This window comes from Ylistrum balloti, unplaced genomic scaffold (genome assembly GCF_031769215.1).
Source record: "Ylistrum balloti isolate Yb309-2 unplaced genomic scaffold, AGI_CSIRO_Ybal_v1 Utg371510, whole genome shotgun sequence".
Taxonomy (NCBI): Eukaryota; Metazoa; Mollusca; class Bivalvia; order Pectinida; family Pectinidae; genus Ylistrum; species Ylistrum balloti.
Genome location: NW_026782780.1, coordinates 186,580 through 202,181, shown reverse-complemented (window position 1 = coordinate 202,181; position 15,602 = coordinate 186,580). Strand labels below are relative to the sequence as shown.

General features: G+C 40.4%; 1 protein-coding gene across 1 annotated transcript; it reads left to right on the top strand.

Annotated features, from left to right (window-relative positions):
* The first annotated feature begins 270 nt into the window (after positions 1-270).
* On the top strand, positions 271-8,674 carry LOC132562780 (dentin sialophosphoprotein-like). The gene is made up of 5 exons (XM_060227548.1): positions 271-577; positions 1,175-1,837; positions 2,175-3,116; positions 7,588-7,842; positions 8,089-8,674. The coding sequence occupies exons 1-5, from the start codon at positions 271-273 to the stop codon at positions 8,196-8,198; spliced, it is 2,277 nt and encodes a 758-aa protein (XP_060083531.1). The 3' UTR covers positions 8,199-8,674.
* Positions 8,675-15,602: the final 6,928 nt, after the last annotated feature.

Here is a 15,602-nt window from a genome sequence, read left to right as displayed (position 1 = left end):
TTGTTCTTCCTTTTTAAGGTCGATTATTTAGGATTTGTTTGCATGTAGGTATATTTCACCTGTTGTTTTGCTATAAAAGGAAACATTTATTTTGGTTCATTAATTTAGATTTAAATTACGCAAAAACAATTGCAAAAAATGATAAATAAAAAAGGAAACGGTAGATATTTAATTCATTGTAGGAATGTTTATTTCCGGAACCACATGGTCGTTTTCAATTTTACAATTATGTTTTAAACAAGTCATTGAAACGTTTGAGGGTTCCACAAGATGGCGACCAACTCTTGTAATCCAAATGTTGTCGACGAGGATTATATTTCAATGTCTCTTCATGAAATGTTTCACATTGTTGGCGATCAAATGACCGAGAGGGATATCAAACTTCTGAAATTCTTCTGTGTAGGCTTGATGTCGCAGGAAATGACGTCCAAAGTCCATGATGGATTCAGTTTTTTGTCGTGCATGGAGAAAATGAATTTGGTTTCGGAATCAAACTTCATGAACGTGTTGGACCTGTTGCGAATAATTAATAGACACGACCTGTCTCAATTCGTACATCTTAGGGCCAGAAAAACAGGTGCGAATCATGTATTTACACTTAATACTGATATACCCTTTCAGATGGGAATTCACACGGGAAATCAAGATTGTCTCGATTTTGCGAGATGTATTTTGAATGTCGGACGTTTCGCCCCAGACGTTCCGCACTTTGACGGTTCGCACCAATATCAGATTTCAGATATGACTTGTCTAAATATGAAGTCATAAGAAAAAGAACATCAAGTATCGTACTATATACTGCTTGGCTAGAGAGAACTCTCCATTAACTTGATCATTTGATCGTTAGACAAGTAAGACAGAGGCCCAGGGTTCGAAAGCTAGTGGAGATATTTATATGAATTTACATAATAACATTAAAAATGATATACATCTAGGTAAGAGAAAAGACAGGAAATATGGATAGTTTTTCAGTGGGCTTAATTTATTTGGAAAATGATGTAAGTAATCAGAGACAGCTAACCTGACATGTGTAGTTAACTTTGCTGAATATAAATCATAGATAAAATTGATGTAAATGTTGAATTTAAAATGGGAATTCAATAAGGAACCAATGTATACATATCATTTATTACATAACTGACATGTGAATTCAATTTAGTTTTATTTCCTTCAGTGATATTGGATCCTGTATGTGAATATTTGGAGACGACTTTCGGTCAGTCAGAAAGGATGATAGACAAGGTGTCTTCTGAATCAGTTCCTGACAATGCTGTAATAGATAGTCACAAGTCATCGGCCTGTCTGCCTTCAACAAGTAAAGACAGTGAACCTACAGAGGCAATGAGACAACACTCAGATTACAATACTACAAAGCCCTGCAGTATCTCACAAGCCAAGTCAGACTTTCAAAATGGTGCTCACTGTAACTCATCTGATTTTTCAAATAATTCAAAACTTTTACCTCAGGACTCAAAATATGACAGTAACAGATGTTGCGAGTCAGTTTCTTCACCGTCCACTTCAGTGTTACATTCAACTCGGACAGCAGTGTGCTCTTCACCAGATTCTTTGTTACCCATGGAGATGTGTGTACACAAACCTGCAGGTGCCTCAATGTCTATTACATCAAAGAGCTTAAAATCGGGTGATCTGACTGACAACACAGGAGAGGTGTGTGTTCCCACGAGCATATCTGCTGGCAATAGTACTTCCATGTCAATTCCATTAAAGAGGTTAAGATCAGATGATCTGGTGGAGAATGCAGAAAGTTCCTCCTCGCTGTCCTACAAACGAAGAAAAAAAGAAGGCGTAGAGAGTGCAGGAATAGGTAACCTAGGTATGTCGTATACTACAGTTGGTTGACAGCTTACAACAACACACTGCCATGCAGGTATATGTAGGGCATAAAAATTGTCACTGTTTCCCCATTGTAAGGTTGTAAAAGGCAACAAAATTTGGATATCTAAAGATCTTTATCGACTCATTTTAGTTGAGCGTTTCCCCTGTGAGAAAAGCTTTTGTTCTCTCCCTTGAACAAGTCTTTACCGCTGTAATCAAGATGTTTGACAATGTACATATAAATTTGTTGTTGTGGTACTCATAAGCTTGTTCCTTATTCCGAAGGGTAAAAAAAGAAAGTTTTAAAATCAAAATTGTATTTTGTATTTTTTTAGAGGCAAGATGTGATACTGCTGCAGTGGAGGTGATTTCTCACTGTGACCACAATACCAACCAACAGGACAATGAGGATTGTTGTAATCACAGTTCATCAGTCAGGAGGATTACAAGTCCCGGTGACCACAGTACAAACCGGTCGGATAGGAAAGATCCTCAGAGTGCATCTGGTGATGAATGGAATAAAACAGATAAAACATTGGTTTCAGCAAATGATATCAAATCATCTGAAAACCTTGGAAAAGATGTAGATTCCTCTGGTAAAAACAAATCCATGGATGTAGAATCTGGTCTTATGGATAAAGAATCTGGTAGTTTAAAAGAAAGAGATGACGATAATTCTGCTTGTAATTATCACCATAGCAACACCATTGAAACTAGTAATAATCACCCTAGCAACACCATTGACACTAGTAATAATCACCCTAGCAACGCCATTGGCACTAGTGATAATCACCCTAGCAAGGCCATTGACAATAGTAATAATCACCCTAGCAACACCATTGACACTAGTAATAATCACCCTAGCAACGCCATTGGCACTAGTGATAATCATCCTAGCAAGGCCATTGACACTAGTAATAATCGCCCCAGCAACGCCATTGACACTAGTGATAATCATCCTAGCAATGTCATTGACACTAGTAATAATCACCCTAGCAAGTACATTGACACTAGTAATAATCACCCTAGCAATGCCATTGACACTAGTAATAATCATCCTAGCAACATCATTGACACTAGTAACAATCGCCCCAGCAACGCCATTGACACAAATGATGATCAGCACGGCATTGCTATCTGTGCAGAGATGAATGCAGAAGTGAATTCCATCAATGAACAAAGCAATGCCAGGGGAGGTAATCAGGATAGCAATGTCGTCGACAAAAAGAGCGGTGATTCAGGAACCAATACAGAAAAGAAGGAGAAATTGACTTGTGGTGAGTAATACTGAGTGTAATATAAGGTAGATATGCTGGAGAGGAAAAGGTATAATGTTTAAATCCTCTGTGTTTAGTCCATCATGATCACAAGATGTTGGGGCTGTAAATGAACCTTTCCAGTTATCTGTCTGGTATTCATATTTTAACTTTTCTTACTATTGCTGTTTCTTTAGAAACATGGGATGGATCTTCTCCAATTTTGATATTAAGGTTCTCCTCGATCCCTAAATATTAGTACTGATCAGAAAAAACAAACTAGCTGACATGCAGCCATCTTTGTTTTTGATTTTGAAAGTTTGTCTTTGCTTCTTCTTGTAAATAATTGAATGGATCTTACTTGAATAATTTTATATGTAAGTTCTTTAGTTTCATCTCCTAAATTTGATTTTGAGATCAGAAAAACAAAATGGTTTGCAGGTGGCTATCTTGATTTTTGACAAATTTTATTTTACTTATTTATGCAAAGTACTTAATGGAATGTGCAAAACTTCTTTTTGTGTGTCATTAAAAAATGGATGGATAGTGGATATTTAAAAAAGTCAGTGTAGGTTTCTTGTCTTTATTAATGTAATGGTTTGATAAATTTATCTGTCAATATAATAAAGACTAAATTAGATGAGAGGAAAGGAGATCCAAACTGAAGATCCAATAAACACTATACAATGGTTGGCACCAAAATCACTTTTGATACTTGATCAAGGCATTCTTATAGTTGATGGTGACACTATAATGTTACAAATGGAAGATCTGGTGTTCTCTCTGTACATTTGAACAGAACAGTGATCAATCTACAATTTATTTTCATGGCTTTGATCAATCTTTTCATCTTTATTGCTAACAACAATGGTTCTCACAAAGTAAAATTGAAATTAATAAAGATAGGTTTATTCACAACATACCCAAGCACCATTATAAATTACCCACTTGTCGTAGATGCTTGGGTATGTTGTGATTGAATCTATCTTTATAAATTTTGATATTTTAATTCATCGCCCTGCATACATCCTGGTATCTATACCCAACACACAGCACTCCCCTGATCAACCCTCACACCAGACATACTTCCTGGTATCTATACCCAACACACAGCACCCCCCTGATCAACCCTCACACCAGACATACTTCCTGGTATCTATACCCAACACACAGCACCCCCCTGATCAACCCTCACACCAGACATACCTCCTGGTATCTATACCCAACACACAGCACCCCCCTGATCAACCCTCACACCAGACATACTTCCTGGTATCTATACCCAACACACAGCACCCCCCTGATCAACCCTCACACCAGACATACTTCCTGGTATCTATACCCAACACACAGCACCCCACTGATCAACTCCACACCAGACATACATTCTTGTATCTATACCCAACACACAGAACCCCCCTGATCAACCCTCACACCAGACATACTTCCTGGTATCTATACCCAACACACAGCACCCCCCTGATCAACCCTCACACCAGACATACTTCCTGGTATCTATACCCAACACACAGCATCCAACCGATCAACCCTCACACCAAACATACATCCTTGTATCTATACCCAACACACAGCACCCCCCTGATCAACCCTCACACCAGACATACTTCCTGGTATCTATACCCAACACACAGAACCCCCCTGATCAACCCTCACACCAGACATACTTCCTGGTATCTATACCCAACACACAGCATCCAACTGATCAACCCTCACACCAGACATACCTCCTTATATCTATACCCAACACACAGCACCCCACTGATCAACTCCACACCAGACATACATCCTTGTATCTATACCCAACACACAGCACCCCCCTGATCAACCCTCACACCAGACATACTTCCTGGTATCTATACCCAACACACAGCACCCCACTGATCAACCCTCACACCAGACATACTTCCTGGTATCTATACCCAACACACAGCACCCCCCTGATCAACCCTCACACCAGACATACTTCCTGGTATCTATACCCAACACACAGCACCCCACTGATCAACCCTCACACCAGACATACTTCCTGGTATCTATACCCAACACACAGCACCCCACTGAAAAACCTCACACCAGACATACCTCCTGGTATCTATACCCAACACACAGCACCCTCCTGATCAACCCTCACACCAGACACCTCCTGGTATCTATACCCAACACACAGCACCCCCCCTGATCAACCCTCACACCAGACATACTTCCTGGTATCTATACCCAACACACAGCACCCCACTGATCAACCCTCACACCAGACATACCTCCTTATATCTATACCCAACACACAGCACCCCCCCTGATCAACCCTCACACCAGACATACTTCCTGGTATCTATACCCAACACACAGCACCCCACTGATTAAACCTCACACCGGACATACCTCTTGGTATCTATACCCAACACACAGAACCCCCCTGATCAACCCTCACACCAGACATACTTCCTGGTATCTATACCCAACACACAGAACCCCCCCTGATCAACCCTCACACCAGACATACTTCCTGGTATCTATACCCAACACACAGCACCCCACTGATCAACCCTCACACCAGACATACCTCCTTATATCTATACCCAACACACAGCACCCCCCCTGATCAACCCTCATACTTCCTGGTATCTATACCCAACACACAGCACCCCACTGATTAAACCTCACACCGGACATACCTCTTGGTATCTATACCCAACACACAGAACCCCCCTGATCAACCCTCACACCAGACATACTTCCTGGTATCTATACCCAACACACAGAACCCCCCTGATAAACCCTCACACCAGACATACTTCCTGGTATCTATACCCAACACACAGAACCCCCCTGATCAACCCTCACACCAGACATACTTCCTGGTATCTATACCCAACACACAGCACCCCAGTGATCAACCCTCACACCAGACATACTTCCTGGTATCACAACACACAGCACCCCCCTGATCAACCCTCACACCATACATACTTCCTGGTATCTATACCCAACACACAGCACCCCCCTGATCAACCCTCACACCAGACATACTTCCTGGTATCTATACCCAACACACAGCACTCCCCTGATCAACCCTCACACCAGACATACTTCCTGGTATCTATACCCAACACACAGCACTCCCCTGATCAACCCTCACACCAGACATACTTCCTGGTATCTATACCCAACACACAGCACCCCACTGATCAACCCTCACAATTAACTCTCACACCTGGAACTGAGGTTATTTCTATTTTTAGTTGTTAATGTAATATTGAAGTATTTACAGAAATTCTACGAGTGACCGTAGACTTATTACTTATGATTGATCACTGACAGAGAAGTATAGTAGGTCCCGATAGGAAGAATAAGTTATGTCAATGACACTCCTAGAGTATGTGTATGATGTGTATAGAAATAAATAAAGTGGTATATCAGTATGGAATGGCATGTAATCTTTAGTGATTGGTCACAATGATGTATGAAGGTTTAAGATCTATACCTAGTCATGATGGGGTCTTCATATGATCAGTTTGATGGACGAGTGTGACTGGTGAGGTTATAATTCATCATGCTCAGTCAATTGTGACTCTGAAATCTGCACCGTTTCCAGAGTCAAACAGAGGAAATACAAGTAAATCTTAAAAATTGAATCTTAAATTTTATGTCTGTAAAGGATCTGACTCAATTTGAGTCCCAGACTCATGGTTATCTTATTGCCAGGTAAAACTTCCCAACATTCAACACTCAATTACTATTCACAGACAATACTTACGGGTACTGGACAAACAGGTTTACTACACATTACATCACATCCGCTCAGTATCTCACTCGCATTCTCACGGGCTATTTCCACACGCACACGCTAAAAGTTTTGCTGCAATGCGCCACTACATTTGGACTCTCAAACTTTGAACACTCACTATATATATTTCTTAGTAATGGGACTCAATAAAATTTTGAAAGTGGTGCTCTGGACTTACTTCCTTAAGTCAGTAAAACATTCCTGATCTGTCATTCCTTGGTCGAGGAACATTAACCCTCGCTGATGATTGATGGAGATCTTATTGAGGGGTAATCTTATTTCCTTGCCTGGTGGTTCCATTGTTGTAATCTTGCTCTCACTTGGGATTGTGACTTTGTTATTTATTTGTGTTGACTAAGATTAACATTGAGAATGTTGTGGACAAAACAGAAGGCACTTGCTCTTACAGAACACCTGGTCTTATTCTTTTTTCAGGAGTCTTTGTGTAAATTTGTTTTGTGTTAATATTTGGCACTAGCTTCATCAAATTTGAGTTTGAATTAAGATTCTGTTATAATGTCAGCATTGTCTTTGTTGTTTGTACAGATGGTTAAGCTTTGTACCGTTAACAAAAATATATTCATGATTGCTAAAAAAATCAAAATGAGTGTTACAGGTCAACTGTGCCTCTTATCTTTATCTCTTGATAGCTGAATTGATATGTACAATTCATTATGTTTGTAGATATTCGCTTGCGTGTGCGTGCAGAAGTTGCCTTACAAGAAGGTACACTGGAGGGAAACATCTTCTCTAATAAACCGACTGTAGTTGAACGTCAGTGTGAAAAGTTCATGCAAGCAAACACTGTCCTGAAGTCACATGACCTTGGTTCAATCGTGTGTGACATCAAGTTCTCTGATCTTACTTACTTGGATGCATTTTGGCGAGACTACATCAATGGATCCTTGTTGGAGGCCCTGAAGGGGGTATTTCTTACAGGTAAATAAATCTTTTATTTATAGGTTTGGAGGCCCTGAAGGGGTATTTCTTTGAGGTAAATAATCCTGATCTTTCTGGGTTTGAAGGCCTTGAAGGCGGTATTTTACACATTAATAAATCTAATATAAAAATAATGTATAATTATGTATATAATGGGGAAGTCCCTACACTCTGTGAAATTACTAGTTGTATTGTTTCCACCCAATTAGGACCCCTCAGCCAGTAAAAATGAATTTATTTTTACAGAATCTCTGAAGCAGGCTGTTGGACATGAAGCTATAAAACTCCTGGTCAACGTCGATGAAGATGACTACGAAGCTGGCCGAGTCAAACTACTCCAAAATCTCAAAAACTGAAGTTTTACATCTCAGATGGGTGACCACTTGGTGTTAAGGATAGTAAATCTCAAGCAGAGTGGGTTCCACTTGGTGTTAAGGATATGAAATCTCAAGCGGTGTGGGTTCTACTTGGTGTTACGAATATCAAATCTCAGGCAGTGGGGATTACCAATTGGTGTTTCAGATATGAAATCTCAGGTAGTGTAGATTACCACTTGGTGTTACGGACATGAGATTTGGGGCGATGTGGATTGAAACTTGGAGTTAAGGACATGAAATCTGGGGGTGTCTGGGTTACCACTTGGTGTTACCGACATGAAATCTGGGGGTGTCTAGGTTAACACTTTGTGTTACGGGCATGTAATCTAGAGGTGTCTAGGTTAACACTTGGTGTTACGGACATGGAATCTGTGGGTGTCTGGGTTACCACTGTTTGTTCAACAGATACGAAATGTTACCTCATGATGTCGTTGACAGAAATGCAATAAAGTGTTCACAATTCAGAAACAGACTTTTGTTGTGTTGTGGAATAACAGGTGAAAGTGTGGTTCACACTAAGCTCAGTTCTTTTGGAGATAGTCATATTTGGGATACTTGTTGTCGGAGGAAAAAAAGATTGAAAATCAAACAATAACCTTAAAAGGTCATCAGTATTGAGACAAAATAAAGCGTGGCTTCAACTCCACTTTACAGTGCAGTGTGTGAAATATCTTTATTTCTTTTGTTTCATCCTTGTATTTGCTGAAAAATATTGATTATGTCCCCTTCAACAAACTAGGGAGGGTTGGTAGTTATACTGGAATCGCCATGTCTCAATGTCAATCATTCACAGATATTTTCGGGAGAACTCTTCCTTAAACTGGTGAACCGATTCCATTGAAAGCTCTTATGAACATAAAGGACCATATGTAGATGTATGCAACTTTCTTTTCCCAAAAAAATTTTGTTGCCTTGGTAACTGTAAACAGGTATTACTATGGCCAGGATCATCTCCAGACAATTTCAAGCATGTTAATGCAGAATCCCACAGGTTTAACAGAGGTTAAAATGGGGTGTTGTTCAGGGAAAAAAATGATTGGACAAGTAATTTAAAAATGACCTGATGTGGCAGCCATGTCAAAATTTCAAAGAGGGCAAAAAATTATATTGTTAACATCCATATAAATATTCAGTGCAATGGCATCAGGGAAAAGAAACAGAAGTTAAAATCAAACTTTTCAGATAAAAACAGCACTTTGTCAGGGACATGTGAGGACAATTTCAGGCAACTTTCAGCTGAATCCCAATGATGGAACTTTGAAAGTTCAAAATGTCGAGAAAATTTATGCATAACACTCAGTGATAGACAAAACACAATCGCATCAAAAATATTGTTTTGTTAATCTGCTAACAATTGAATCATTGAAAAAAAACATACACAGGATCAGTGTTACTTCAGCCTTTCAGGTCTCGGTTATCAATAACATACACAGGATCAGTGTTACTTCAGCCTTTCAGGTCTCGGTTATCAATAACATACACAGGATCAGTGTTACTTCAGCCTTTCAGGTCTCGGTTATCAATAACATACACAGGATCAGTGTTACTTCAGCCTTTCAGGTCTCGGTTATCAATAACATACACAGGATCAGTGTTACTTCAGCCTTTCAGGTCTCGGTTATCAATAACATACACAGGATCAGTGACTCAGCCTTTCAGGTCTCGTTATCAATAACATACACAGGATCCTTCAGCCTTTCAGGTCTCGGTTATCAATAACATACACAGGATCAGTGTTACTTCAGCCTTTCAGGTCTCGGTTATCAATAACATACACAGGATCAGTGTTACTTCAGCCTTTCAGGTCTCGGTTATCAATAACATACACAGGATCAGTGTTACTTCAGCCTTTCAGGTCTCGGTTATCAATAACATACACAGGATCAGTGTTACTTCAGCCTTTCAGGTCTCGGTTATCAATAACATACACAGGATCAGTGTTACTTCAGCCTTTCAGGTCTCGGTTATCAATAACATACACAGGATCAGTGTTACTTCAGCCTTTCAGGTCTCGGTTATCAATAACATACACAGGATCAGTGTTACTTCAGCCTTTCAGGTCTCGGTTATCAATAACATACACAGGATCAGTGTTACTTCAGCCTTTCAGGTCTCGGTTATCAATAACATACACAGGATCAGTGTTACTTCAGCCTTTCAGGTCTCGGTTATCAATAACATACACAGGATCAGTGTTACTTCAGCCTTTCAGGTCTCGGTTATCAATAACATACACAGGATCAGTGTTACTTCAGCCTTTCAGGTCTCGGTTATCAATAACATACACAGGATCAGTGTTACTTCAGCCTTTCAGGTCTCGGTTATCAATAACATACAGAGCGATCGTTGTTACTTCAGCCTTTCAGGTCTCGGTTATCAATAACATCCAGAGCGATCGTTGTTACTTCAGCCTTTCAGTCCTCGGTTATCAATAACATACACAGGATCAGTGTTACTTCAGCCTTTCAGGTCTCGGTTATCAATAACATACACATCGTTGTTACTTCAGCCTTTCAGGTTACTTATCAATAACATCCAGAGCGATCGCCTTACACAGGATCTTCAGCCTTTCAGTCTCGGTTATCAATAACATACACAGGATCAGTGTTACTTCAGCCTTTCAGGTCTCGGTTATCAATAACATACACAGGATCAGTGTTACTTCAGCCTTTCAGGTCTCGGTTATCAATAACATACACAGGATCAGTGTTACTTCAGCCTTTCAGCCGGTTATCAATAACATACACAGGATCAGTGTTACTTCAGCCTTTCAGGTCTCGGTTATCAATAACATACACAGCGATCGTTGTTACTTCAGCCTTTCAGGTCAATAACATACACAGGATCAGTGTTACTTCAGCCTCTCGGCTATCAATAACATACACAGGATCAGTGTTACTTCAGCCTTTCAGGTCTCGGCTATCAATAACATACACAGGATCAGTGTTACTTCAGCCTTTCAGGTCTCGGTTATCAATAACATACACAGGATCAGTGTTACTTCAGCCTTTCAGGCCTCGGTTATCAATAACATACACAGGATCAGTGTTACTTCAGCCTTTCAGGTCTCGGTTATCAATAACATACACAGGATCAGTGTTACTTCAGCCTTTCAGGCCTCGGTTATCAATAACATACACAGGATCAGTGTTACTTCAGCCTTTCAGGTCTCGGTTATCAATAACATACACAGGATCAGTGTTACTTCAGCCTTTCAGGTCTCGGTTATCAATAACATACACAGGATCAGTGTTACTTCAGCCTTTCAGGTCTCGGTTATCAATAACATACACAGGATCAGTGTTACTTCAGCCTTTCAGGTCTCGGTTATCAATAACATACACAGGATCAGTGTTACTTCAGCCTTTCAGGTCTCGGTTATCAATAACATACACAGGATCAGTGTTACTTCAGCCTTTCAGGTCTCGGTTATCAATAACATACACAGGATCAGTGTTACTTCAGCCTTTCAGGTCTCGGTTATCAATAACATACACAGGATCAGTGTTACTTCAGCCTTTCAGGTCTCGGTTATCAATAACATACACAGGATCAGTGTTACTTCAGCCTTTCAGGTCTCGGTTATCAATAACATACACAGGATCAGTGTTACTTCAGCCTTTCAGGTCTCGGTTATCAATAACATACACAGGATCAGTGTTACTTCAGCCTTTCAGGTCTCGGTTATCAATAACATACACAGGATCAGTGTTACTTCAGCCTTTCAGGTCTCGGTTATCAATAACATACACAGGATCAGTGTTACTTCAGCCTTTCAGGTCTCGGTTATCAATAACATACACAGGATCAGTGTTACTTCAGCCTTTCAGGTCTCGGTTATCAATAACATACACAGGATCAGTGTTACTTCAGCCTTTCAGGTCTCGGTTATCAATAACATACACAGGATCAGTGTTACTTCAGCCTTTCAGGTCTCGGTTATCAATAACATACACAGGATCAGTGTTACTTCAGCCTTTCAGGTCTCGGTTATCAATAACATACACAGGATCAGTGTTACTTCAGCCTTTCAGGTCTCGGTTATCAATAACATACACAGGATCAGTGTTACTTCAGCCTTTCAGGTCTCGGTTATCAATAACATACACAGGATCAGTGTTACTTCAGCCTTTCAGGTCTCGGTTATCAATAACATACACAGGATCAGTGTTACTTCAGCCTTTCAGGTCTCGGTTATCAATAACATACACAGGATCAGTGTTACTTCAGCCTTTCAGGTCTCGGTTATCAATAACATACACAGGATCAGTGTTACTTCAGCCTTTCAGGTCTCGGTTATCAATAACATACACAGGATCAGTGTTACTTCAGCCTTTCAGGTCTCGGTTATCAATGACATCCAGAGCGATCATTGTTACTTCAGCCTTTCAGGCCTCGGTTATCAATAACATACACAGGATCAGTGTTACTTCAGCCTTTCAGGTCTCGGTTATCAATAACATACACAGGATCAGTGTTACTTCAGCCTTTCAGGTCTCGGTTATCAATAACATACACAGGATCAGTGTTACTTCAGCCTTTCAGGTCTCGGTTATCAATAACATACACAGGATCAGTGTTACTTCAGCCTTTCAGGCCTCGGTTATCAATAACATACACAGGATCAGTGTTACTTCAGCCTTTCAGGTCTCGGTTATCAATAACATACACAGGATCAGTGTTACTTCAGCCTTTCAGGTCTCGGTTATCAATAACATACACAGGATCAGTGTTACTTCAGCCTTTCAGGTCTCGGTTATCAATAACATACACAGGATCAGTGTTACTTCAGCCTTTGAGGTCTCGGTTATCAATAACATACACAGGATCAGTGTTACTTCAGCCTTTCAGGTCTCGGTTATCAATAACATACACAGGATCAGTGTACTTCAGCCTTTCAGGTCTCGGTTATCAATAACATACACAGGACATGTTACTTCAGCCTTTCAGCGGTTATCAATAACATACACAGGATCAGTGTTACTTCAGCCTTTCAGGCCTCGGTTATCAATGACATCCAGAGCGATCGTTGTTACTTCAGCCTTTCAGGTCTCGGTTATCAATGACATCCAGAGCGATCGTTGTTACTTCAGCCTTTCAGGCCTCGGTTATCAATGACATCCAGAGCGATCATTGTTACTTCAGCCTTTCAGGCCTCGGTTATCAATGACATCCAGAGCGATCGTTGTTACTTCAGCCTTTCAGGCCTCGGTTATCAATGACATCCAGAGCGATCGTTGTTACTTCAGCCTTTCAGGTCTCGGTTATCAATAACATCCAGAGCGATCGTTGTTGTTATCAATAACATCCAGAGCGATCGTTGTTACTTCAGTCTTTGAGGTCTCAGTTATCAATAACATCCAGAGCGATCGTTGTTACTTCAGCCTTTCAGGTCTCGGTTATCAATAACATACAGAGCGATCGTTGTTACTTCAGCCTTTCAGGTCTCGGTTATCAATAACATCCAGAGCGATCGTTGTTACTTCAGCCTTTCAGGTCTCGGTTATCAATAACATCCAGAGCGATCGTTGTTACTTCAGCCTTTCAGGTCTCGGTTATCAATAACATCCAGAGCGATCGTTGTTACTTCAGCCTTTCAGGCCTCGGTTATCAATAACATCCAGAGCGATCGTTGTTACTTCAGCCTTTCAGTCCTCGGTTATCAATAACATATCGTATATATTCCAATAAACGCCCCGTCTCTAATAAACGCCCCCCACCTGTTTTCTCAGTAAATTTCAACAACTCAGGAGTCCGGTTACAAAGCTTACCTTTTAATAAATTTTAAATTCCTGATATTCATGAACATGAACAAATGAATTTTGGCACAAGAAAATTACACTGTCACGACATGTACACAAGTAATATCAATTTAATCCACAGTTCATTTCAATATACTGCAGGCCTAACGGCCGGGACTGCCGTACGAACTACTGTCTTCACTTTCACTTTCGTCAGTCTCGCTTTCACTCAGTTCTATTTGTGGAATAGAAGGCGCGTTCACATCACCCATTAAATTTGCAAAACATCATCTGCAGCTTGGACATCCTTTTCACTAAACCCCTGGAATTTCTCATCGTCAGAATCATGCTGGAAAATATGATCCTCGCTACCGTCCAGCTAATTTGTGATACCACATTTTTTGTACGATCTTCTGATTGTGTCCGGGCTAATGCTATCCCATGCTGTCTTGACCCAAGACAACATTACAGCTTTAGATGGGGCTTTACGATTCCCTGCTTTGGTTTTCTCAATGGGGCCACTGAAACACCATTCGTCATACAACTCTCCAAGTTTTTGTTTGAAGGGTTTATTCCACGACACATCGGCTGGCTGTAGCTTACATGTACATCCTCCGGGTATAACACAGATGTCTGAATTATATTTTTGACGAACCAGCGTTTTTTTTACATCTTCAGTAAGATGACCACGGAAAGCGTCCCATACTAATAACCGCCTAGCTGTATTATTCACACCCCAGAGTTTTTTTAACCAAAATTTTATACTGTCCTCGTTTGCCCAGGATTTTTGTCTGGCCCCGCACATGTATACCACAATACCACTTGGTATGTCATCTTTCGGAAGGGGACGAATGCCTGGCATGTGCACAAGGGGGGGGGGGGATTTTAGTCCCATCGGCATATGCTGCCAGTGTCACCGTTATTTTTTGTTTTTCATGGCCAGTACTGTAAACTCTGACCTCCTTTTCCCCCTTTATTGCCAATGTCGTTTTTCCTGGCATGTCAAACCACACCGGGGTTTCGTCCATGTTAGCGATATGGCTATCAGGGTATTCTCGTAGCCAATGCATTCTTAACACGAAATTAAAAAAACTGTCAATACAATCATCAATTAATGAAACTTCATGTTGTGCCACATGCGTAGATCGCCTGAACGAAATGTTATGTCTCTTTTTGAATTTAGAAAACCATCCATATAGATTTTTGTCAATATCTTCATATCTGACATGCCTCTTACCTCCTTTACAGCGTTTAGATGTTTTAGAAAGATTTTAAAATTTTTCTTTGTTTTGACACCAGTCCCGCACTCGTTTTCTGTCAACACGAAACACTTTCGGCATGTTTACCCTTCTCCTCTGCGGAGGCGATTACTTTAAGCTTGAAAGCAGTTTCGTAGTTCCATTTTGTCCCAGACATTTTTATCAGGTATGTGGGATTTATTAAGAAACAGACTGGCTTATATACCGCTGTGTTTTTTTATTTTGTTATGCAAACTGGGCCTACAAGCGATGATGAACATTGTACGTTTTTGACTGAAGCTGACATGATTGACATCGTGTCATTTCTTACAAGAATTCAGGTTATCAGAATGCAATTGACAACAATGTTTAAAGCTACAACGATGTTGGAAATACTGCAATTT